Source organism: Lingula anatina, chromosome 6 (genome assembly GCF_051362555.1).
Source record: "Lingula anatina isolate TDL-2025a chromosome 6, LinAna3.0, whole genome shotgun sequence".
In the NCBI taxonomy this organism is placed as follows: Eukaryota; Metazoa; Brachiopoda; class Lingulata; order Lingulida; family Lingulidae; genus Lingula; species Lingula anatina.
The window spans coordinates 22,086,639-22,111,964 of NC_141772.1; the positions used below are offsets into that span (position 1 = coordinate 22,086,639).

The 25,326-nt window shown below is 37.7% G+C and overlaps 3 protein-coding genes across 3 annotated transcripts; all 3 read left to right on the forward strand.

Annotated features, from left to right (window-relative positions):
- Positions 1 to 3,318: 3,318 nt before the first annotated feature.
- On the forward strand, positions 3,319 to 8,118 carry LOC147761363 (uncharacterized). The gene is made up of 7 exons (XM_087015823.1): positions 3,319 to 3,717; positions 4,024 to 4,242; positions 4,614 to 4,778; positions 5,406 to 5,576; positions 6,728 to 6,898; positions 7,112 to 7,318; positions 7,841 to 8,118. The coding sequence occupies exons 1-7, from the start codon at positions 3,471 to 3,473 to the stop codon at positions 8,077 to 8,079; spliced, it is 1,419 nt and encodes a 472-aa protein (XP_086871949.1). The 5' UTR covers positions 3,319 to 3,470; the 3' UTR covers positions 8,080 to 8,118.
- A 3,655-nt stretch (positions 8,119 to 11,773) lies between these two features.
- On the forward strand, positions 11,774 to 16,600 carry LOC106151767 (thrombospondin-1). The gene is made up of 4 exons (XM_087015824.1): positions 11,774 to 11,942; positions 14,252 to 14,419; positions 15,608 to 15,832; positions 16,354 to 16,600. The coding sequence occupies exons 1-4, from the start codon at positions 11,810 to 11,812 to the stop codon at positions 16,527 to 16,529; spliced, it is 702 nt and encodes a 233-aa protein (XP_086871950.1). The 5' UTR covers positions 11,774 to 11,809; the 3' UTR covers positions 16,530 to 16,600.
- Positions 16,601 to 17,788: 1,188 nt separating this feature from the next.
- LOC106177475 (uncharacterized) lies at positions 17,789 to 20,202 on the forward strand. Its single transcript, XM_013560263.2, has 4 exons — positions 17,789 to 17,798; positions 17,924 to 18,094; positions 18,314 to 18,520; positions 19,723 to 20,202. The coding sequence occupies exons 1-4, from the start codon at positions 17,789 to 17,791 to the stop codon at positions 19,959 to 19,961; spliced, it is 627 nt and encodes a 208-aa protein (XP_013415717.2). The 3' UTR covers positions 19,962 to 20,202.
- The last annotated feature ends 5,124 nt before the right edge of the window (positions 20,203 to 25,326 follow it).

Here is a 25,326-nt window from a genome sequence, read left to right on the forward strand (position 1 = left end):
GTGATTGGAACATTTGCTGAAAAGTGTCCGATGCCAGTGGCCTGATATGTGACCAAAAATAAAAAATAAATAAATAACACCATCTGAAAACAAATCACTTAGATTCAAAAGTGTAAGCAAACCTCGGTGGCGAAATGGACATGAATTATACGAAATAAGCTGACAAGAATAGTTTCAAAGTAAGTGGCTCCCTGAGTCACGTCTGTGACGCAAATATTCTGTTTGATATTTGCATAATTCGAACTAACCTTGTACCCTATTATTTTGCTTTTTTCTACTATTATGTTATCCAATACTGCAATGAATTATCATCCATTAAAGGTGATACAAAACAGTAAGAAATACTAGATACAATGTGTGCTTCACTGATGTCACTCACAGCTTCGCCGACTTCTGGAATTACCCATTAAATTGAGGCTTGGTGAATATATAGCAAACTTTAAAAAACAGGGACTAAATTTGAATTTAGAAATGGGTTCGTTAGCCATCGGTTAGTATGGGAAATTTGCTGTTTACTCCAGGAAAATTGATTTTTTAGCAAAAACGAACAGTTATTATCCCATTAACTGTCCATTACTGCCATTTGAATGGTAGCGGTTACCTTTCAAATACAATGTACATATACAATCTTTTTTTAGAAATGGTGTAAATGGTACTTTATATTCAAGCGTATATAAGTTCATGGGCGATTTAAATAGGTTTGAAAAATATTCCATGTGGATTGTCATCATTTCGGCAACAAATATAAGTTATCGTATCAAAAGGGAATGTACACGAAAACTCCAGTAAATAATTATAATGGAAATTCCTTTGCTTGTGAAGAATAACACATGCCTTTGAAGATGTAGTAGTCAAGTTTAGAATCAGGCTAAAACTTGTAGAGCCGTTGGATCTGTAGCCCAAATCTGAAAAAGAGCAATGCTTGTGTGTCTTGAATATGTCTTGCACTTAGCTTTATCTAATTTTATTTTATTTTATGCACAATTCAGGTCTACCTAACTACCAGACTCGGCACCGAATGATCCTAAATTCACCGGTAGATCAAACCACACTACCCGTTTTCAAGGTGTGAGTCAGTACGCATTACACAGTATCATACCCTGAACAAATTTGGTGATGCAATGCTTTTCAAGCCCGCTGAGAATCGTCACTCTCACATCGCGTACTAGGCAAGAGCGGTGTCGCGTCTGATTCTGTGAAATGCGTACTGATACACACCTTGAAAACGGGTAGTGTGGTCCGAATTACCGGTGAATTCAGGATCATTCGGTGCCGAGTCTTGTAGTTGGGTAGGCCTGCAATAATGTTTGCAGAAATGCCTTAATTAAGGTAATTGGTTAAGGTACTTTTGACCTTCCACTGAGTCAGTATGTGCTTGTCAAAAGTAACACCTGACATCACCGTGTCATTAACGATGTTTCTGTTTATGTACAGAGATAAAATGGTAGAGACCACTTTCGTTTAATATCCTTAAATGCAATTTAAAACTAGTAATTAGTCAGTGTAATTTCACGAAATCGCTCAGAAACACTTACATCCCACCCCAGCGCCTCCACATACTTTCCATCAGAAACACTGCAGATTTCACAGATGCTTCCATCAGCTTTGTAGTTAAAGGCTGTGCATGAAGGTCCGGAGAGGCAAGATAGTGAGCAGTCAGTTCGTGAGACATTGGGCACTTCTTCCGTGATGTTGACCAAGCGCGTGTTGGATAATTTCCGGAAGTAGGCGCTCCTGCTTCTAGCTGCGCGCGTAGTTCCTATACGCAAGGAAACTGAAAAAAAAAACTGTTGGATGCAAAATGCCCATGCTGGTAAAGAAAAGGTAGCAGGGGTACTTCTTGCTTGGCAGAAAAGCGTTGCTTCAATAAAACATAATGGGCAGTTAAATAATCTATGTTCGTTTCAATGTAACGAATTAGAGCCTACAGGTAAGTCGCTTTATGTGTCCTTTCTCCCTTTTTGCAAGTTGAGGCTTGAATCTATCTAGACAGAAGTGACGATCACATGGACAATGGATATCCGGAGAGGAAAATTGACACTGCAAGGTCGATAATTTCACGACGAACTTTGAATAAACCCTCTCTAAATATCTTACTGAATATTGCATTGATAACTATTACAAGAATGTAACAAGGTCACTTTGCAGCACACTAGTACACAGTTATTTATGCCTACTTACCAAGAACACAAAGGGCTACCAGCCAGAGCATTTCCCACTTCATTGCTGTGACTATAGTTTTACTTGTGTCCAAAAGTCAGCTTCCTCACTTTCATAGAAATGTTGCCTTGCTGACGTGAGCTAAAGGTTAATAAATTCAACAACAGCGAACACAATAACGCCTGTTTCTATGAAACAATTGGCGCCATTAACGACAGAACAAACAATCTCATTAATCACAGAAAACTATCTGGACTTTGTTTTATTTACACGATCAACGGTTCAGAAAAAAACTCATGACTTACGTTTAGCATTACGATTGTCATGAAGAAGTTGCTAAGGACGTTAACCATAGGCCTAAAGCTTGTCCTTAGTATTCATTAGTATCCTTTATTTCTGCAGATGGCATCAATCAAATAAATAGACGATAAATTTGCAGAAATTACTTATAGATATGCACTTAATAAAATTATATATGATCAAACCACTAACCGACTGACAAGCGTAATAAATAAAGGTATAATTAATGTAACATTGTGGCTGTATGTTAACTACATGCCATTGTTTCACTTAATTAATTCACACCACAGAATATTATGGCTGAAGATCAATTCCACTAAACGCAACCAGGGCTTGGTAGTATTACAGTGACAACGTCCACCAAGACGTTTACATGCTGTCTCCTACTTTCCATTTAAATATTATGGTCTCCATCGTCGTTTGACTTTGGATGCCATCTAAAACTCTCCCATTCTACAATCTGATATTCCATATTTCTTTATTAGGCAAGTGTTAGTTCACATCTCCTAAAGTTAATTAACTAAATTATCATCTTCATTAGGTCATGTTTTAGTGTTCACTTGTATTTCATGTTATGGAAAATTACAAATGAATTTTATTTGATTAAAATAGACCCAAAGCTCATACATGGCGTTGACATTTCCACTCTTACCTATACGAAAACTATCTTAATCAAAATTATTATTATAATTATTTTGTGTTGATCATTGATGCTATATGCAGGTTTCCTTATAAATGTGAGGTCATTATTTTTAAGAATACCTATCGACACATTTCTGGTATGGAAAATAATTACATACCGTTGGACAATAACATACTTCTGCCTAAGTGCTTGCTATCATTAGCCCAATACAGGTTGTCATGGAAGGTAAACACACAAGCAACAAGGGGTCAGTAAGTCGGCTGGGCCTGATATGGATATAAAAAAGCTCCCCTGTCCTACTTAGGTAGTAGACGGGTCCCACTGAATATATATCTGTATTAGTATATGGGTTCATCTTATTTTCACAATGCAGCTCATATATTTGGTCATAGATTTGTGGCTGATGTGTTCGTGTCAACTGACGTCAAGCTCTGCGGCATTTTCTTGCCCTGACCGTTACGTATCTGTAGGATCATATTGTATGTACTACGATGGGAGCTACCTCTCATGGAACGATGCCCGTCACAGGTGTATGAGTGACGGGGCTCACTTGCCTGTGATCGATACTGTGACCAAAAGAGATTTATTCATCAATTTTCTTAAAAGATATGGAAGTAAGTGACTTTTATATATTGTTTCAGTGTGTTATACATTGTACAAGTATAAACCAGTAAGGTCCTAGGAACAGTTTTTCTGCTATTGGGCTTGTTCTTTACACACACACACACATACACACTTACACACACGCCAGCGCGTGATCATTCACGCACACATGCATACTAGACAGTGGGAAGCTCAAAAATCTGTTAAAATTGGTTATAGTCAGTTTTAAACCGCTGGGATGATGATGGATGAAATGTTCTGTTGTAATGACAGTATGATATCAATTTAATAAACGTTGTGTAATTGTCTTTCTGGAGGTCCGGCAGTTTGGTTGGATGGTAAGGACACCAATGGAAAAAATAACTGGATATGGTACTCGACCGGTGTCAGCATTGCCAGCTATATGTGGAAAAGTGGTCAACCAAACAACTATAACAATGTTCAGGAAGATTGTGCAATGTTATTTCACAAAGGCGTCGCTGTGAGTGATTACCCATGCGACCTCTCTTTGTATCTTGCATGTGAATATGACCCAGGTAAGTATTGTTATGTGCCGCATACTTAATAAGTGTGGGGAAGTCTTATCTGCACTTCTTTGCTAGTCTTAGGATGAAGTGGGTTAAAATGTCTCCGTCTTTGCAGCACCCACCATCCTTCGCATCAAGGAAGAAAAGATGAAATAACTATGCATTTTGCTGTACTTTTCGTAACTTGAAAGAACACTTATATGTTTTTTTTTTTTTTTTTTTTTTGGGGGGGGGAGGGGTTAAGGTGCGTGACAAAGCAAATGGTTATTGACCGCATGTCATAGTAAAACAAAGTTTACAGCTCAAATTGGTTGTGACATGCAATTGCGCATCATTTGTATTAATTTTTTAATGAAAAAACTCACTTTCAGTAAATGGAGTTTGGGGAGCCTGGGGATCATGGGGATCATGCAGTGTTACGTGCGGTTCTCAAGGTCTGAGGTCACGTACTCGTGTATGTGATAATCCAGCACCTGTTGGTGCCGGTAAACCCTGCCCTGGAGCTGACAGACAAACTGAGTTATGCTTCCCAGGACAGTGCCCTGGTGAGTGACTTGACTGCTATATCTAATCTGTATTATTTTGTTTGACAGAATCAGTGTGTTATTTAGGTCTCAATCATACACCAAAACTAGGTCACCTTAAAGACATACATGTAAATGATAACACGACTCACGCAGACACGCCAGCTCCCCAAACCGTGACCTTGGGAGTACATTGCTGTATGCCAGAATCATTCAATGATAATATACTATTCACTATCTCTTCATCAAATACAAAATTGTTTTATTTAAAATAAAATGAAAATTTTCAATTTGTAATAGTGTTCGTTTTTTGACATTCACGTTACAAAATAACATTTGTTTAAACCGTGCAGGTAAACATACACAACGGTAAACGGTGTTTTTACTAAATTATCTTTTGGTGTGACATTTACATGACCTATATTTCCTTTATACATGTATGAGAAATTTTTACCCATCTTGTTTTACATTTGGTACACAGGTACCTTACAAACTGATATATACATGTATATATACCGTACATTTTACATTGATCAATTTCCCTTTGTCGTGACATTCGCGGTTTACAGGTACGTGGCTTTCTTTTCCTTAATTTTTCATGGAACTGCATGGACAACAGAAGCATATATCACTTTGCTTCCATTATAGTGGACGGAGCCTGGAGTGTCTGGACACACTGGTCAACATGCAGTAAAACCTGTGGTCAGGGCAACAGGACAAGACACAGGGCGTGTAATAGTCCACCTCCGACCAATGGTGGCAAGGACTGCCGAGGACAATTAGTTCAGGTCGAAACTTGCAAGGGTCAGCCGTGTCAAGGTATGTGTCCATTTTTTTTTTTTTTTTTTTTTTTTTTTTTTTATATATATATAGAAAACTATTAAGCAAGTCAGCTTTATTTGTCAGAATTACATGTAGATTACAATTTGGCTATATATATACGATTTGAAATATATGTCAAAGGCCCCAATCCAGATTTTATACAGATTATAGGAAAAATTCTGCCCATTAATATTTTGTTGATCTTTTGGGAAATGTCTGCATTTTCTGAAAGATATATTTCAGACCTTATTAGTATTAGTATTAGTATCCTAATGAATCGACTTTATCAGTGTTCAAACCTGGCATAGATTATGATGTAAATAAAAATATTATATTATAATTTTACGGAGTTTTTTTTTTATAGCTGTGCCTGCAAATAGAGCAAAGTTTTGCTATAAATTCGCACTTTTCTTTGTAATCTATCTTTCAGAAAATGCAGACATTTTCCCAAAAGATCAACAAAACATTAATGGGCAGAATTTTTCCTATAATCTGTATAAAATCTGGATAATCAAAATAACACACTAACAAATGGAGCCCATCTTTAATTTAACATATCTTTAGTAAATGTTACTAAATCAATCTACAGATCTTTTCTTTAAACATTAAACATATTTTAAAGTATCATCCTCAGATGTATTTTACAAATCACAGGTAATGAAATACAACTATGTCTCATTTGTTAGTACCTGTAAGTATCATAATAAATATTATCTGCCTCGATCTGAGACATCCCCTGCACACGCCAAACAAACAAACTGGCAGCTTGGCCAATTAACTTGGTCAATTAACTTGCCCATTATGCTGTTAACAATGCAGAGACACCTTAAAGAATGGGCCCAGCCAGGGTGTAATCAACAGGGGGTCTAGGCTTTATATGCATAGGACTAGATTTGATTGGGGCCTTTGACATATACATGACGTCAACCGTAAAACGTAAACTAGGTGTTTTGTGTTTTTTTGCTTTGTGTTTATTCGCTATATAAGGCCGCATTCCCATAGACATCATCGGTATATATATCGTACATTGTACATTGATGAATTTCCCTTTATTGTGACACTCGCGGTTTACGTGGCTTTCCTTTTCCTTAATTGTTCATGGAACTGCATGGACAACAGAACCATATATCACTTTGCTTCCATTACAGTGGACGGAGCCTGGAGTGTCTGGACACACTGGTCAACATGCAGTAAAACCTGTGGTCAGGGCAACAGGACAAGACACAGGGCGTGTAATAGTCCACCTCCATCCAATGGTGGCAAGGACTGTCCGGGACAATTAGTTGAGGTTGAAACATGCAAAGGTCAGCCTTGTCCAGGTATGTGTACAGTGTTTGTATTTTGATATACAGAAAATTACTTAAGCAAGTCAGCTTTATTTTTCAGAATTACATGTGGATTGCAATTTGGTTATATATGATTCGAAATATACAATACGTCAACTGTAAAATGAAAACTAGGGTGTTTTATGTATTTTGTTTTGTGTCCTTTCTGTTCTGTTTTCATTTTCTGATCATTTTAACCGTTTACAGCCAAACTCTGTCCTGATGGGTTCACTGAGGTCACTGACAGCTTGTGTCTGTACATCTCCGACCCAAAGACAGAGGTATACAATTATTTCCTGTCCATGAAGGCGTGTACCTCGCTGTCTCCACTGTCTCACCTGATGACAGTAAAGAACAGATACGAATACCAGAACATCGTCAGGTTCTTGTCTGCAGCTGCAGCATATTGGATAGGTAAATATTATTTACACAGTGAGGAATATGTAATGCCACATTCCCATACACATCATCGGTCAACGTAGATCGATCCAACTCTGCGGGGACTCTCGCTAAGTGCAATCAGCTTAAATGAACGACACGCATCCTGTTGTTCCAAACTACTCGCTCAATCACCAGATTTTCTTTCTTTTTTCTTTCTTTAATCTGTTAAGCTGGCTGCACTCAGGGACATTTGGATCGACCTACGTAAGGCCGATTGTGTCTATGGAAATGGGACCTAAGAGTGCCAACGTATAAACGAATTGATAAAATTAAAAGCCTGTCAAAATAATCAACATACAGATATTTTTTATTATAATAATAATAATATATTATATGACAAATATTAGTACTGCACCTCTGTTTTAAACTATATGCTCATGCGCACGTTATCCCGTCATCAGTTAGCTCAATGAACTTATTCTATGATAATTTAATATTAAAATAACAATCCTTAGTGAGACGTACAATATAAAGCCAATATTATTGTCCTACCAGGTGATGATAGTGCAAGTACCAGCAATTCTTTGAACAATGGCGGCACCAAGCTGGGTGGTGGCGGTGGTGGTTACACCATCTGGGCAGCTGGATATCCGTCCGCGCGCTCCCTTACCGATTGCATCGAATTAAGCGGGAAGAGTGGAGCGTTTCTGTGGAAAGGCGCCCCCTGCTGGGAAACTAGACCGTTCATTTGTGCACTTCGACCCAAAGATTCAGTTGCACCTTTAGTTGGTTAAATGGCAAAAGTGTCAACAATTTTTTTTTTTTTTGCTAAAATAAAATAAGATTTGCGATTGTAAGAAAAGAGTTTATATAGCCAATTATAAAATTCGGAAATCATTTTCCTTTTGGAGCAAGTTTGATCATATACGGAATACAGTAATACAATAGAAGAATTGAGACTTTTGTTTAGAGATCAAATTAAAATGTGTCACTGCACTCGGATGGAAGCTGTTTAAAAAGCTTTTACTGCCTTTAAAAGTTAGGAGTTTATTACTGCTTGTTAAAAACATAAAATGTGATGATGCTGGGTGAGAAGAGTCTTCCATGATGTTAACAGTTTTTTTCTCCATTCTGTCATTAATGGCTCATCATCAATCGCTTTGTTAAAAATACCTTTTTTTAAAACAAAACAACAACTGCCAAAATTGGAAACATGTCTTTGTTGTATATTTACTCTCGCTTTTTTCTCCCAATGCTCGCCGCTACTGTTGAAGTATTACATGTAAACATGTTAAGATACTTGCTTTGACGACATGAAAAGTTATCTTTAATTTGCCTTTCTATGTCATTTTTAAACGTATCTATTAGTTCATGCCAGTTATTAACAGGTCCCTGTCTACGCCATAAAGACGTGCGACGTGCATCAATAATAGTCCGGTGGCTTAAGAAAAAAATCGTGACACGGCGGATAAAAGCACCAAATTTTGCATGTGGGTACCTTTTGACATTCTAAATCAAATTAGAGCCGTAGCCCACGGAAAAAAATTACCGTTTGGCCAAAAAAATCCAAAATGGCCGCCAATTTATTGAATTCTTTAGAAATATGTACATACCTATGTTGATTTTTATCAAATAAATTATTTTCTCAGAGGTTTCCACACCCTTATTACCCATTTCATTCATATATATGTCAGATAGCAAACAAGTTCCCTTGGACTTTTTGAAAAATCCAAGATGGCTGTCATTTGCCATAGAAACAGCCATAGGAATACTAGTACACAACTATTTCCAGCTAGAACGATACGTTGTCCACTATCAAATTAAGTCTGTTTCTCAGATCTTTGTTACCCACATAATATGTTTGTGGTGAGTAACTACGAAGTGATCTTGGGCATTTTGGAAAATCCAAGATGGCGGCCATTTGCCACAGGAATTCTAGTATACGGGTGATTCAACTAAGGGCAACTGGTAAGATTAGTTTTTCACTATCAAATTAAGCTGGTTTCTGAGTGTTTTCCACATCCTTTCTACCCACACAATATGTATGTGGTGAGTCACTAACAGTATTCTTGGGCATTTTGAGAAAATCCAAGATGGCCGTCATATATAATAGGAATACTTCTAGTATTACAAAGGGTTGGAACTAATGCCAGATAATTCACTATCAAATTCAGTTTATTTTTTTTTTTTAGTGTTTTACACATTATTATTACACTGTGATACATATCTAGCAGGTAATAAATGTGCATATTTGATCATTTTGAGAAAACCCAAGATGGCCGTCACTGGCCATAGGAATACTACTGGAATTACAACTGCACATCCATGGCTTTTCATCTACTACCAGGGTGAATTTGTGTTTGCTTATCAAGTTTTGCCCATCCTTATTAGTCCTATGATATATATCTGGTGGGTAAATAGTGTGCATCCTTGGATATTCTGAGAAAAAGATACCTACAATTTAACATAGGAGTACTAATGGGTGGGTTTTAATTGCTGCTAGAGAGGCATATGGTTCATTATACAATTACATTTCCATGGGTTTGTTTTAAAAATAATTTATGTTTTTCATTCCATTTATTATTACCCCTATGATGTATACCTGGTCTGTAGCATGTGTGTATCTTTGGGTATTCTGAAAAAATTCAAGATGTCTGCCTTTTGTCATCAGAATATTCGAACACATAATCAAATAATGCTAGAGATACACTGAGTACGATTTAAATGTAGTGAACTTTGGGTCCTATTTATCCTTATGAAAGACTCTGTGTGTTTTGAAAGTGTATGTATCCTTGAGTATTATTCGGAGAAAACCCAAGATAGCTACCAGTTGTCATAGGAATATATCATTCAAATGCACATAGGTGTCAATTAACAGTTCAGACATTGATTCCAACATAAAATAAAGCCGTTTGATGTTTAAACATGTTGACATCCTTATTAACCTTTCTCTTTATAAATCTGGTGTGTAGCAAGTGTGCATCTTGCGTATTTGAGAAAATTCAAGATTGCTGCAATTCACAATAGGAATAGTACAGTCAACTACTGCCAGAGAAACATTGGGTTCAATATAAAATGAATTTTTTTTCTCGGTATTTCCCACTTTCTTTTTGGACTTTTAGATATCTATCTGGTGGGTAACAAGTGTATACCCTTAAGTATTTTGAAAAAAATATCATGATTACCCTCATTTGCCTTAGAAGTGCCTATAAAATCTAATGCACCAGTTTCCCTATGGGGAAAAGAAGGCCATCTTGGATTCCCCCAAAATGATAAAATATGGACATTAATTACCTAACAGATATGTATCATGGGATAATAATAATACTAAAAAAACAGAATAACATCTGAATTCAGCTTCATTTTATTTGTAAGCCTATCTCTCGCAGGTATTAACTGAACCCCACCTTCTATGGCTAATGGCAGCCAATCTGTTTTGTTTTGTTTTCAAAAAGGCTACACATAACATTCTCATCACATATGTTTTATGTTAATTAATAAGATGTGGAAAATACTCAGAAACAAACCTAATTTATCAATTAATATTATATCTCCATGGCAGAAGAAGCCCTATGTGTATGCTAGTATTCCTTTGATATGGGGGCCATCTTGGATTTTTCTCGAATTGCCTGTGAATAAAGGTTATAGTTACTCACCACAAATATATTATTTGTGTAATAAGAAACAAAATTTATTAGATAGTGGGCAATGCATCTTCCTAGTTGGCATTAGTTAGTTGAAAACCCTTGTACATGTTCTAGTATTCCTATGCCATACGGCGGCCATCTTGGATTTTTCAATACGTCCAAGGACACTAGTTTGTTATCTGACACATATGCATAATATGGGTAATAAGGATGTGGAAAACATTGAGAAAATACTTAATTTGATAAAAATCAACATAGATATGTATATATTTCTTCAAAATTTCACAAATTGGCGGCCATTTTGGATTTTTTGGCAAACGGTAAATTTTTTCCGTGGGCTACGGCTCTAATTTGATTAAGTATGTCAAAAGGTACCTACATGCAAAATTTGGTGCTTTTATCCGCTGTGTCACGATTTGGCCATTTTTTTGCCCTAAGCAACCGGACTTTAATGCTGCTATTGATTCCATTTTCATATTAATGCGCGCATGACAATTATTGTTTTAAATTGGAATTGAAAAATGTTAACAACTCGTTTGGCAATAATATTCCTCCCTTAATGCTCGTTATCATTAGTCTGAGATAGGTTTGTTTAAAATCTTATGACACTCAGTATAAAGTAAATAACCGAGTTACAAAGATCAGACAGACAGTCGGCTGGGTCAGATATGGATATAAAAAGCTCCCTTGCCCTAAATTAGACAGTAGACCTCCCACTGAATGTAGCTCTCTGCACCAGTATATGGTTTCTGTTATTTTCTCAATGAAGCACTTAACTTTGGTCATATCCCTGGGACTGTTTTTTGCATGCAGTCTGATATCAAGTTTCGCGGCGTTTACTTGTCCTAGCCGTTACGAACCTGTAGGATCATACTGTATGCGCATTGACAAGAGCGCCCTAACATGGGAAGATTCCCGCCGCAAGTGTTTGAGTGAAGGAGCCCATTTGGCCGTAATAGATACTGTGCCGAAAAGAGACTTATTCATCGGTTATCTTAAAAGAAATGGAGGTAAAAAGAAAATAGATTACATTTGTCACTGGTGCCGCACAATGAACTTGTATACGATTTTATGTAGGTTTTTTTTTAATAGTAAGTGGCTACAAGCTGTGGCAAGTACGCTTGCATTAAGCCTCGGTCATAGCCGGACGCACGAATTTCCAGATCGTACGTCCCCTGCGATTTTTGGGTATTGCGGAGGCCGTGGAGGTCGTAAAGGTAAAGTCTGCCTTGCGAGTCGCAAAGGCCACATGAGATGTCCTTTCAAGCAGGGACGCTAATTGCAAGGAGCGATGTCAGTGGAAATTGTACTCATTTCTCGAGTTTGTCTTTTTTCCTGTGTACGTGGCACACACTCACCACTGCAACGCACGACGAAAGTAGTGCCCTTTTGCGTCAGTTTTGCTTCACACTTGCCTCACACGGCGTACGTCAGTTTTGCTTCTTGTTCTCCTCTTTTTTCTTCTTCCTCCTCCCTTTTTTTACTATGTAAGCTTCTTTCTCTTGCCGTTTGGAGGCATATTAGAAACTCAATTGAGAAAAATTGAACATTTTGAAAATTCTTGTACACGTTACACAGTCAACGTTCATTGTAAGGACACGAGCGTGCGTCGTGAGCACGCCTTTTATACAGCAGGCGTGGGGGTGACGCACGTGCGAGGCATTTCCGGTGTGCTCTCGACTTTGTTCGTTAGTTGTGAGGGCGTGCGCCTTCATTGCTTCATTGCTTGCACAACGCGTGTCTCTATTGCTAACTCCGTTCGAGGGGAGCAAGTTACAATTGCGACCTTGCTGTTCGCAGGCTATTCGTAGAATCTTTTGTCCAACATCTTCCGTACCTGCTTACGGGCGGTCTGCGAACTCCAAATTTCGCAAGAAGGACTTGCGTGGGACGTGAGATTTGGACGCAAACAGCCCGTAAGAGCCCGTACGACCGGATGTGACCGATGCTTTAAGTGTGGGTGATGTACGTTTTTTTCCACATACGGGAAATCGGTAGGTCCATTTGAAGTGATCGTACCGAACCCTTCTAGACTCGATCCCTTTTGGCTACTTTGCAGATCGATACATTATTTTTCCAACCCCCTACGATTTCAGAGAAGGTGGAAAGGGAAGAGTTCAAGAACATTTTGATCGCCTCAATTCGGCCGTACAGGAATTGTGTAATGCCCTTTACGGGCTTACGATTTTCAAAATTTGCCAAAAGTAACAGCTTGACAAAATCATAGATGATGTATAAAGCAGCAAATCATAACGATTTCGAACGTCCACAGCCTAATAACTAATATCCCTATTTCACACAGACCACGAATCCCACGAATCGCCAGGAATTGACAAATTTCAGGATTCGTGAGGATTCGTGAGATTTTGCCAATTTTCTGGTCTAATTCGACACGATCTACGATTCAGTTACGATACAGGTACGATAGTGTTACGAATGTTCGTGGGATTCGGCTGGAATCGTGAGATTTTGCCAATTTTCTGGTCTAATTCGACACGATCTACGATTCAGTTACGATACAGGTGCGATAGTGTTACGAATATTCGTTGGATTCGGCTGGAATCGCACAGATATTGTCCAGAAATTCACTACGATTTTTGGGAATCGGGAGCTTGTGGCCAAAATTTTGAACAGCTCAAATTTTTTGCCACGAATTCCCGATTGATCAAGAATTGCAATAAATGACTACGCTTATATACGAATCTGTTAAGAACGTCACGAACTGATTACGATTCAACCACGAATCCTGAAATTTGTCAATCCATGGCCATTCGTGGGATTCGTGGTCTGTGTGAAATAGGGGCATAACAGACGCCGCACGAAGAGGGATAAACGGACAGTACATGAGCGCTGTAAAGACATTAGATGGCAAATGTATTCTAGGCTAAGCGACAAAGCGATACTGTTTAGTATGTTAAGCATTATATAAAAGACCAGCATATATATATATATATATATATATATATATATATATATATATATATATATATGTGTGTGTGTGTGTGTGTGTGTGTGTGTGTGTGTGTGTGTGTGTTTGTGTGTGTGTATGTGTGTGTATGAGTGCATTTCTATTGTAACCCTATAAGATATTACATGTGCTTTACATGATAAGAAGACAATGGTTTAACACATATTGCGTCTAGTATGCGTGTACAGTGTGCATATCTAACGCAAAGTATGCTACATGAAATACACTTTTATGAAGTAATAATTCGATTTGGAGAGGCAAAGTCATATTTTCGTTAAAGTTAAGCAACTTTGTTGTTTGCAAGTCTTCGGAAGATTAACCCTCATGTTCAACCTTATCCTGTTTTTTTAGGTTCTGTTGCTAAGACAACTGGTGGGAACAGCAATGGTGCTCCGTGTGTCTTACCTTTTAATTTTAAGGGTACAGTATACACGATTTGCACCAGTCGTGCACATGACAAACCATGGTGTGCTACAACTTCTAACTATGCAACAGATCTCAAATGGGGAGATTGTTTAGGTAATCAGATTGTAAGAAGTGCCCAATGGCCGTCCGTTATTACTTACATAATATTTATTGTATACATAATGCAGTATACGTGTACTTCCCTATTGCAGTGCGTATACACACAATGTACAATAGAAATGTCACCCCTACTGAACCAATACTTTGGGGGAGTGGTATGATCCTCCTGGTATCATTTTATTAACATCAAATTTCACAAAAATGTAGACCATGCATTATAACTGCTCACGATCTGTCTACTTTGATTATTGATTATTTAATTATTATTTGATTACTCTGATTCAGGGTGTGATACTTCTTTTGTCCATTGTGTTTATATATGGAGGCTCTGTCATATGTCTGACACACCATTTCTGCCCTAACGGGTTTGATAGAAATTGTTAGACAATGTGTGCTCACCGCGTGAGTAAAAATCTGAAAAAAATTGGGGATTATCAAGTTAGTTTTATGTAGAGTTAGCCTTCCGAAACATCATATTTATTACTTTGATTTATATGGGAATTTTGCCAAATTCTGACAGAAGAATGCTTTTCAGGCAAGGATGCTTTTTAATGATTTTATATAGGAATGAACTGGAAGTCTTACGTAAATTTTAGATAAAAAAGTATAAAGGATTTTATAAAATGTACACCTATTTCGAAAATTACACGTATACTTCTTTGCATCAGTTAGCCAAATTCAATGTAGATGCACATCCAATTCAAAAGAAATAGATATAAATGTTGAAAGTATTGTATTTATTCAAATGTCTCTTGAAATGCCGTCATCTTGGATTTTCCATAGATTGGGTAGATTGCCCACAATTTGCCATGTGATTTGATATTCTATATCGTTTATTTTCTTACACATGCGGAAATAAAGGGATGAAACACATATTTTATTGTCTGTTTTAATTTAGTCAATATCATAAAAAACTACTCATGCGCGAAATCTGCACAGATTGAAAAAAAAACATAATATGAGGAAACTCCTTAAATACTACGCTGTCCTGGTGCTACCTATGTACGCACCGAAATATTTAATCATAAATGCTGACGACATCAACGTTGTTAAGTAATCATTAGTTTTGATCAATGAAATCACAATGTTTTGTTCTAATTATACAGATACCATGTCTGAGTTTCAGTATTAAATGGTATTAATTTATAAAAAAGTTATTAGTTTCTAATCGTCTTTTTGGAGGTCCTGAAGTTTGGTTGGGTGGTAGGGACACCAATGGAAAGAATAACTGGATATGGTATTCGAGGGGTGTCAGCGTTGCCAGTAATCTATGGGCTAGTGGTCAACCGGCAAACATACGAAACTCTGTGGAAGAAGATTGTATACTGTTACAGGTTTGGGGAACCCAAGGTTTTCACGAATACCCCTGTAGCCGCAAGTTTAATTTTGTATGTGAATATGACCCAGGTAAGTCTAGTTGTGGGGCGTGTATTTTATAATGGTGGAGGTCTTATCTGCTTGTCTGACAGGATAAGGGGGGGGGGGATCAAAATACCCCCACCTTTGCAGCACCCCCTCCCTCGCGTCAAGGAAGAAAATATGAAATAACGATGCATTTTGATGTACTTTTCGTAACTTGTAAGAACACTGGTATGGGCCTCATCAAATAAATGTTTTCCCTCTTTTGTTAACGCCGTTGTTCCTTTTTCTTTCTTTCTTTCTTTCTTTCTTTCTTTCTTTTTTTGTGGGCGGGAGTTAAGGTGGGTGACAAAGCAAATGGTGATAGCCACATGTCAAAGTAAATATTCCAATTCCAATTTTAAACACGATACGTTTAGAGCTCAAATTGATTGTAACATGCTACTGCGCATCATTTGTAAAAATCTCTAAAAATGATAAAAACACTTACAAACGGGACCTTGGGATGGTGGAGATATCAAACACATGTTCTGTAACGTTTCCGCTTATTGAATCTTATCTATTTGCAGATGGGAATTGGGGTATCTGGGGATCATGGAGTTCGTGTTCCTTGTCCTGCGGTCAGGGTCTGAGGTCCCGCTCACGTGTATGTGATAACCCAGCACCTGTTGGCACCGGTAAACCTTGCCCTGGAGATGACAGACAAACTGAGTTATGCTTCCCAGGACAGTGCCCTGGTGAGTGACTTGACTGCTATATCTAATCTGTATAATTTTGTTTAACAGAATCATTGTGGTATTTAGATCTCAAACATACACCAAAACTAGGTCGCCTTAATGACATGAATGATAACACGACTCACGCAGACACGCCAGCTCCCCAAACCGTGACCTTGGGAGTACATTGCTGTATGCCAGAATCATTCAATGATAATATACTAATCACCATCTCTTCATCAAATACAAAATTGTTTTATTTAAAATAAAATGAAAATTTTCAATTTGTTATAGTGTTCGCTGTTGACATCCACATTACAAAACATGATTTGTTTAAACCATGCAGATATACATGTACAACGGTAAACGGTAAACGGTGTTTTACTCAATTCTCTTTTGGTGTGACATTTATATGACTTATTTTTATCTTCCATTTCCCTTACATGTGAGAATTTTACCCGTCCGGTTTTACACTTTGTACACAGGTACCTCACAAACTGATATACATATATATGCTGTATGCCAGAATCAATCAATTGTTATAGTGAGAAATGACGACAACAGTTTGGGAGCTTCGAAACGTTTATTCACCGACTTACTTTTTCACAGAATCTACAAGTATTTATACACTATTTTCCCAAAGAATTTCCCATTCTCATATTACAAAACTCTTTTCAATATTTCCTGATTTAGTAATTTAAATGAGACTTGTTAATGATTTAAAATATTTTAAATATATTCCGAATTACTCATCTTGGATCTTGTCCAGCTCGAGTATGGATGAGTTTTACACGTGTTAAAAACGTGCAAATCAATAGAAAAATTAACCAATCAGATCCAACTATATCTAACTCTGAAACGTTCCACCCTTTCTTGCTTCGAGAACAGTCTCTACACTCGTTGACACTTTAAGACATTTACTTTGCACTCAATAAATTCCTACACATTTAATTCTGTTTTAATTGTTTTGTAATTGTCGAAAGTGTATGTCATTTGCTTTACAACACAATGATAATATCATATTCACTATCTCCTCATCGAAAGCAAGACTATTTTATTTAGAATCAAATAAAAATGTATATATTTGTAATGATGTTCGCTTTTGACATTCACGTGAGAATACATAATTTGTTTGTATTATACAGATATACTTGTACAACGGTAGACGGTGCTTTACTAAACTTTCTTTTAGTGTGCCATTTGCATGCCTTCTTTTTATCTTCCATTTCCCTTATATAAGATAATTTAACCTTCCTGTTTTACATTTGGTTCACTAGTACCTCACACAATGATTACAGGTATTTGAAGGAAATATACATTAATTCATTTCCCTTTATCGCGGGGCTCCCGGTTTACATGGCTTTCCTTTTTTAATGGAACTGCATGTAAAACAAAACCATATATAACTTTGCTTCCATTACAGTGGACGGAGTTTGGAGTGTCTGGACACACTGGTCAGTATGCAGTAAAACCTGTGGTCAAGGCAACAGGACAAGACACAGGGCGTGTAATAGTCCACCTCCGACCAATGGTGGCAAGGACTGCCCAGGACAAATAGTTCAGGTTGAAACTTGCAAAGGTCAGCCGTGTCCAGGTACGAGTACAGTGTTGGTATTTTGATACAGAAAATTACATAAGTAAGCTATCTTTATTTGGCAGAATTACATGCGGACCACAGTGTGGCTATATACGATTTGACATATACATGACGTCAACTGTAAAACGTAAACTAGGGTATTTGTTTTGTTTTTGTATTTTGTTTTGTGTTCCTTCTGGTATGTTGTCATTATCTGATCATTATAACCGTTTACAGCCAAACTCTGTCCTGATGGGTTCACTGAGGTCACTGACAGCTTGTGCCTCTACATCTCCGACCCAAAGACAGAGGCATACAATTATTTTCTGTCCATGAAGGCGTGTTCCTCGCTGTCTCCGCTGTCTCACCTGATGACAGTAAAGAACAGATACGAATACCAGAACATCATTAGGTTCTTGTCTGCAGCTGCTGAATATTGGATAGGTAAGTCGTATCTACACAGTGAGGAATATGTAAGGCCACATTCCCACAGACACCATTGGTCAACGTAGATCGATCCATCTCTGTGGGGAGTCTCGCTAAGTGCAATCCGCTTAAAGTCATTATAACTCGTCGTTTGGCCAAAAATTGATTTTACTGGAAAAAACGGGTATTTTCCCGTACTAACCAATGGTCAACGACCCCATTCCTGCATTCAAAGTTAATCCAGTTTTTTTCCCTGAACGTACGGTTTTTTGTTAAAATCTCTTAAGAGATTTTAACTGACGGAGCCCTCTCTGACATTGCATAGTCACTGGTGACTTTTAAAACCGCGGGAAAAGCAGACAACAACAACACTATATAACAATAATATAAGATTAATGTGATATATTCGTCTTTTTGTTAAAAATGCATTTATATCCACAATGTGTGCCATTCTGGGCTTTTCGTTATCCGACGCACTGTACAAAAACTCGCAACTTACGTCTGCGTCTGCATCAACGCGTTTCGCGCCATGCTATTTTGGTCTCGAATGAACGCGAGAATCCGCGTGACACCCTTACGTCATTAGCAACGGATGCCTTGACGACCGGGAAAAAAGGCATCGAAAGCCCTATTGACAAGCACAGATTTTAGTTTTACTACAACAACGGCCGTTTTAGTGGTAAAATACAATAGAATATATTTCCATGCGTTGTTTACAATGTATTTCTTGCGGAATTTTGAATCTCAAAGGAAGAGTTATTATTGCTTTAACTGAACGACACGCATCCTGTTGTTCCAAAGTACTCGCTCAATCACCAGATTTTCTTTCTTCTACATAAAATCAGGAGAGTATGTGTTAATCTGTTAAGCTGGCTGGACTCAGGGACATTTGGATCGATCTACGTAAGAACGATTGTGTCTATGGAAATGGGACATAAGAGTGCCAACGTATAAACAAATTGATGAAATTAAAAGCCTGTCAAAATAGTCAACATACGGATGTTTTATAATAATAATAATAACAATAATAATAATAATTATTATAATATATTATTATATGACAAATATTATTACTGTACCTCAGTTTTAACCTTTATGCTTATGCGCACGTTAATCCCGTCATCAGTGAGATCAATTAACTTATCCTATTGTAATTTAATATTAAAATAACATTCCTTAATAAGACTGGGAATATAAAGCCACTGTCATTGTCGTACCAGGTGATGACAGTGCAAGTAGCAGCAGTTCTTTGAACAATGGCGGCACCAAGCTGGGTGGTGGCGGTGGTGGTTACACCAACTGGGCAGTCGGATATCCGTCCGCGCGCTCCCTTACCGATTGCGTCGAATTAAGCGGGAAGAGTGGAGCGTTTCTGTGGAAAGGAGCCCCCTGCTGGGAAACTAGACCGTTCATTTGCGCACTTCGACCCAAAGATTCAATGGCACCTATTGTTGGTTAAATGGCAAAAGTGTTAACGTTTTAATGGCTCATCACCAGTTGGTTTAAAAATATTTTCTTTACAGAAGAACAATCAAAACAAAATTGTTACACATTTAAATCTGCTCTATCTCTCTTTTTTAATCCCAATGGTCGCCGCTACCGTTTGCGTATTACGTGTTTACATGTTAAGAGGCTTGCCTTTAGTAGTTATCTTTAATTTACCTTTGATGTCAATAAATGTTTCATTCTAAGTGCATAAATGTAGAATTGAACGTTTTACTTATTATGCAGTATATTTGCAAGTGCCGTTATGCGTGCGTGCGCGTGTACATACGTGTCACCCATGTATGGTAAAGAGTTGAAATATTGACGTGTGCAGTCGCTTCACAAATGTTTGTTTTCAATCAACGAAGCTTATGTTATCAAGAAGCGATTTATTTGAACTGATGGAACACACCAATGTCTAATGTCTTAATTATTTGCACTAAGGCCACACTTTTTTGTTTTTATGGATGACATCCTCTGGGGACCCCAAAATCGGTGCGAGCGGGCGAAAAAAAAACAGTCCAAAAAAAAAGACCTGCTTAAGAAAAGTTATGTTTTCAGTACACAGCTGGAAACACTAATTTACCACAGAAACACGTATCAAACTAACAACATGTCTTTATCCATGTTCTCAAAATACAGACTTGACATTTAATATGGAATATTTCAGTTTCGAAGGTATGCCTAGGTAAAAATGCGTTCTTTTTTTCAAAAAAACTCCGATCTCATATAAGATTTGTGAATGGAGAAGTGTGTAGTCAGGTGTGTCGCTGCCAATTAACTGACTTTCCTGTCTGTTGCGCTGCTACATTATGTAATATGCAGTTGGGTAGTGTTCCTTTGGGCTGGGCAAAGCTTGGTTCTGTCAAAAAAGTATCCATATGTCGGCAACTATTGCACAGAAAAATTTGAAATTTTGCATGCAATGCAAGCGGTCAGTTTTGCAGTGCGTAAGATGAGTCAAGTAGTGCATTAAAATTATTTTAATCTATGGCAGAATGGCGCGGAAAAGACAGACATTACCAGACAGATCATAGCGCCAAACGGAACGGTCCCCACAGTTTTATAGAGTAATGCCCAGACTGATGTACCTACACAAAGGTCATCCCCAATGTATCAAAATCTTACATACAGGGTACAGGACCCACTGTCTTTCGGGACACGCTGCTGCAACTAAACAAAAAACACTTAGTCCGTTCAGAACGAGGGGTAAATTGCCACCAAAATGCGTTTTTCAAAGCCCTTAGCGAACACCAAACTGGTTTTAGCAGGTAAGAACACCAAACGTCCTCCGAGGCACCCACTGTAAACAAAACACCGTCATCTGTTTCTCTAATGAATTGGGGGCCATAACCGTTTCTGGGTAGAACACTGAAACAGCGTGTCTTTTTTTATTGAGGTCAGATTTCACCTGCATCGCCCAATTAGTCAAAACAGAGTTTACAGATATCCAGAAGAGGCCTACGAACAAGCATATGCCGGGTCTAAAGTGGCAAGGGTGATTGACAGTGACAGTATTTGGAGTGGATACCACATTGGTGCCAAAACACCAATGGTAGTCATCGACGAAAACCTAAACCAGATCAAATTAAAGATTGATCTCGGAACCACTTGACTATCATTTGATAGGGGGCACCTTAGGAACAATTTTAGGTTACACGGTGAGGTTGCCGGTTCACACAGAGCACTTTTTATAGCAGATAACTTACAGAACCAAGGGAATGAGCAGCTACCCTGGTCATCAAAATCGTCACATTTGAACCACATAGACAATAGTTCGGTAGGCCATTACCCGCCGAATCAACTGGCTACATGTCCTACAACAAAACTGGACCAAATTGGACAATTTTAGACCGATGCCTGGAATATTATTCCAGATTGAACTCTAAAAACCTATCCCAAGGAATGCCTTGCCGCTTGAGAGCGCTGGCAACAGCCAGAAGAGACGACCAGACGTACCAGCGACCATTACTGTGACTAGCACCTGACATGAGGGTCTTTTGTGGAGCGTACAACTCTTTTACAGACGATAATTTGGAAAATATGGAGATCAAAATTATGTCTTTTAATGGAAGTCGTATGACATATAATAGACAATGTGATTTTGTTTGCTTCTCAGGCGAATTCCATTAATGAATTGATGTCACAATGACATCAAAGAGATAATTGAAAGTTATTAAAACACGATTTTAATCCTTATTTTCATTTATCGGTGAGCAAAATAGGAAAAAAAACTGATAAAAAATTACTTGGAAAAAATATTCCATATTAAATGTCAAGTCTGTATTAAAGCATTGTGAATAGGGCCTACTTTGTAGAAAGGTAAAAAGTCATGAATATATATGCTGCATATTACCAAATCTATTTAAGGTTATTTCATGCATTCTGTTGGTATAGCAATCAATAAAACAAATATAATAGCGTGTCTTTATTTGTACTCTTAGAAAATTAAAGCATTGTAAACACTTCACAGAATTGTTTAAAAAAATGAAGCAAAGATAGGCCTATGCTTCCTACTACCAAATCTAAAAATTTCGGTCGATGCCATTTTGTCTACTTCGACTCACACGTAGCAGCTAACTATCGGGTGGCCTGTCCGACCTTCAGTCCACCAAATACCACGACGCTCTTGTCGACCCTTTTTTCGCTACAAAAAAACCTGGTATGTGCTGCTTTGGACAGAATGCCGCGGCCAGCCTTTCGTATAATTGTAAAAGGGTGATATCTCCATGACAATATCAATGGCAAACCAATCCAAAACGACGGCCCCCTTCTCTTTATGACTTTAATTGTCGTGTATTTTGAAATTAATGCTAGAGATGAATTTGACGGCAAAGCTGCCATATTTCCACGTGGTGATAATACGCATGCGCAGAAAGCTCATTTTCCGCACTCGGAACTACTCGGATGTCTCCGCAGTTGACAATGACAGTATGGAGCTTGCGGAACAAGCCGAGGATTGCCGATTGCATTTTCCGGTAAATTCAATAAAGACGTTTGCGACAACCGACTTCCTTGGGGGGGGGGGGGGGATTTTTTTTTTTTTTTTTTTTTTTTTTTTTGAGAACGGACGAAAATCGGTGTGCGCGCAGGATGTCATCCATAAAATTAAAAAAGTGTGGCCTAAGATGATAGCGTTTGTAAAACTATATATTTTGGCACTGCTGAGTACGGAAAACATACACTTTATTTTTCGATGTTAAGCACAACGCATTACTTACAGTAATCACGTAGCTGAAGGTGTCCTTAATGTACACATTCCTTCCCTCTACACAATAAAAATGAAATTTATTGGAGGATGAATTTAAAGAACTTGATATCCACTTTGTTAAATGTGAGAAATTTGTCAAGCCTAAAAGTAAATTGAGACTGGCCAGATATAAACTCCAAACTCGTTCACAACGTTCACAACCAGTATCGAAGGGGCAAATCAGAAGAAAGAGGCAAGTACGGTGGCCCTTAAGTGTCACCTACCCTCAGAAAATCCTTACGACAATTGTGGAAGGAGACATGGCCGTAGCCAGTGAGAGCTTGTCCTGCGTTTGGGTCAACGTGTTTTGCTTGTGACAATTAAACTCAACCATTAGATGAAGTGTTGTGGCTCCAAGCAAAACATTCCAATACGCAATGTGGTAACAGGATAAACATTGGCAACCTTGAAGCAAATAGACTTTTATTAACCTTAAAATCGGATCTGAACAGATGAACATGATCTTTCTAGCCAAAGGAGATAACGGAACAGATCGGAACTTAATATCAAAATACAACTATCAAGGGAAGGCCGAATACCAGACCGGAATTTAATGCAAACAAGCTTGACAGCAGTGAGCCTAATATCACCTCACAGTAGCAATTTGCATTGTATATACATTGTAGCTCGGAACACACAGAAATAAATGCAGTTGTTGTAATTCCCATCTTTCTTGAGAGTTGTTCTATATGATTCTCCTCACATATGGAAGCGTTCATTTAAAGAACACAGAAACTGTTACAGGGGACACCATCCCCCTGCAACCGTAATTAATGCATAGTTAAACGCGGGGCAGATACCGGTAGTGTGTAAAATTACGAATGCTTGGCTTTTTATCACAGATGTAAACAAATAACTGTCTCTGACTTAACCCTCAAGAGACCAAGCTATTTTACTGACTGAAATGACCAAGTGGGGTCATCTATGACCCCATTGTGCTCTGTACAGGGATCCTTCTTATAAAAGGCTGTTGAGGGTTTATCACACCTATACTACTCCCAGGATTTAAGACAAGTATTTTATAATGATCTAATGTAATAAGTATTTGGTAATAATACTTTTATTGCATGAAATAACCAAGCACAGATTTTAAGAACATTACACCGGTATTTAGACAGTCCTTGTCAGTTTCCACAATATTTCTCTTTTTATTTGCCACACTAAATGAAAAAAATTACATTACGAAATTACTTTGAATAAAAATATTTTGACTCATGTTGAGATAGCATCCTGCTAACTTCAATAAGAATAATTAGCTGACTTGCTGAGTAGTAATGCTGGTAAGGAAGTGATACTACTCAGAACACATTCAATCAACTTACATGTATGTTACTATCACATCTGTGTATGAAACAAAATCCACACAAACAATTTGTTAATATATGTATAATATATGATATCGACAGAATTCTTTAGATTTCCGAAATACCCAAAAATTGTAACCGTCAAAATGAGAGACCCAGTTATGAGAACAAGTTCCAACAAAGCTACTGAAATTAGATTCAGCGATGCACTATAAGTGATACTTCAAGCACAATCTTCACAAACCACTTATTTGTGCCTATGTTTTGGGCACACTGGCTGGTTGCATGAAGCACATGCATGTGGCATTTTCCTGTCAGTGTTGCGTGGGTAAAAAATTTGAATAAAATTTAAAAACTAATATTTAAAAAACTAATGTTTCTCTTTGGGGTCATAAATGACCCCACAAGAGTTTTTAATGTATACACCACAATAATTGGTTGATCCCTACAAAAAACTGTGGAAGTGTGTAGGATTAGTAGACTGACAAACTCATGCAAGGAAAGAAAATTCGAATAAAAAATAAGGAAATGGCACATTAAATCATATGGCTGGGGTCGTAAAAGACCCCACTCGGTCACTTGAGGGTAAAATACATGTATACATGTGCATATAATGAGTTTTCACGCTTTTATATCGATTCTTTGTTGTTAATTATCCGCATTTATTTCATGTCATATGTGTAGTACAGGTACATGAACCCAGTGTATGCTATCAAGATTCTGCCACACCATCATTACTATACATTCAAAATATTTTAAGTGTCCATGTACATCCATAACGGTAG

Excerpts from the sequence above, each read along its gene's own strand:
- LOC147761363 (XM_087015823.1), top strand. The coding sequence starts at position 3,471 with ATGCAGCTCATATATTTGGTCATAGATTTGTGGCTGATGTGTTCGTGT. Across the intron at positions 5,577-6,727 it reads CAAGGGTCAGCCGTGTCAAG|TGGACGGAGCCTGGAGTGTC; the intron begins GTATGTGTCCAT and ends CTTCCATTACAG. Across the intron at positions 7,319-7,840 it reads AGCTGCAGCATATTGGATAG|GTGATGATAGTGCAAGTACC; the intron begins GTAAATATTATT and ends TTGTCCTACCAG.
- LOC106151767 (XM_087015824.1), top strand. The coding sequence starts at position 11,810 with ATGCGCATTGACAAGAGCGCCCTAACATGGGAAGATTCCCGCCGCAAG. Across the intron at positions 11,943-14,251 it reads TTATCTTAAAAGAAATGGAG|GTTCTGTTGCTAAGACAACT; the intron begins GTAAAAAGAAAA and ends CTGTTTTTTTAG. Across the intron at positions 15,833-16,353 it reads TGTATGTGAATATGACCCAG|ATGGGAATTGGGGTATCTGG; the intron begins GTAAGTCTAGTT and ends ATCTATTTGCAG.
- LOC106177475 (XM_013560263.2), top strand. Across the intron at positions 18,095-18,313 it reads CAAAGGTCAGCCGTGTCCAG|CCAAACTCTGTCCTGATGGG; the intron begins GTACGAGTACAG and ends AACCGTTTACAG. Across the intron at positions 18,521-19,722 it reads AGCTGCTGAATATTGGATAG|GTGATGACAGTGCAAGTAGC; the intron begins GTAAGTCGTATC and ends TTGTCGTACCAG.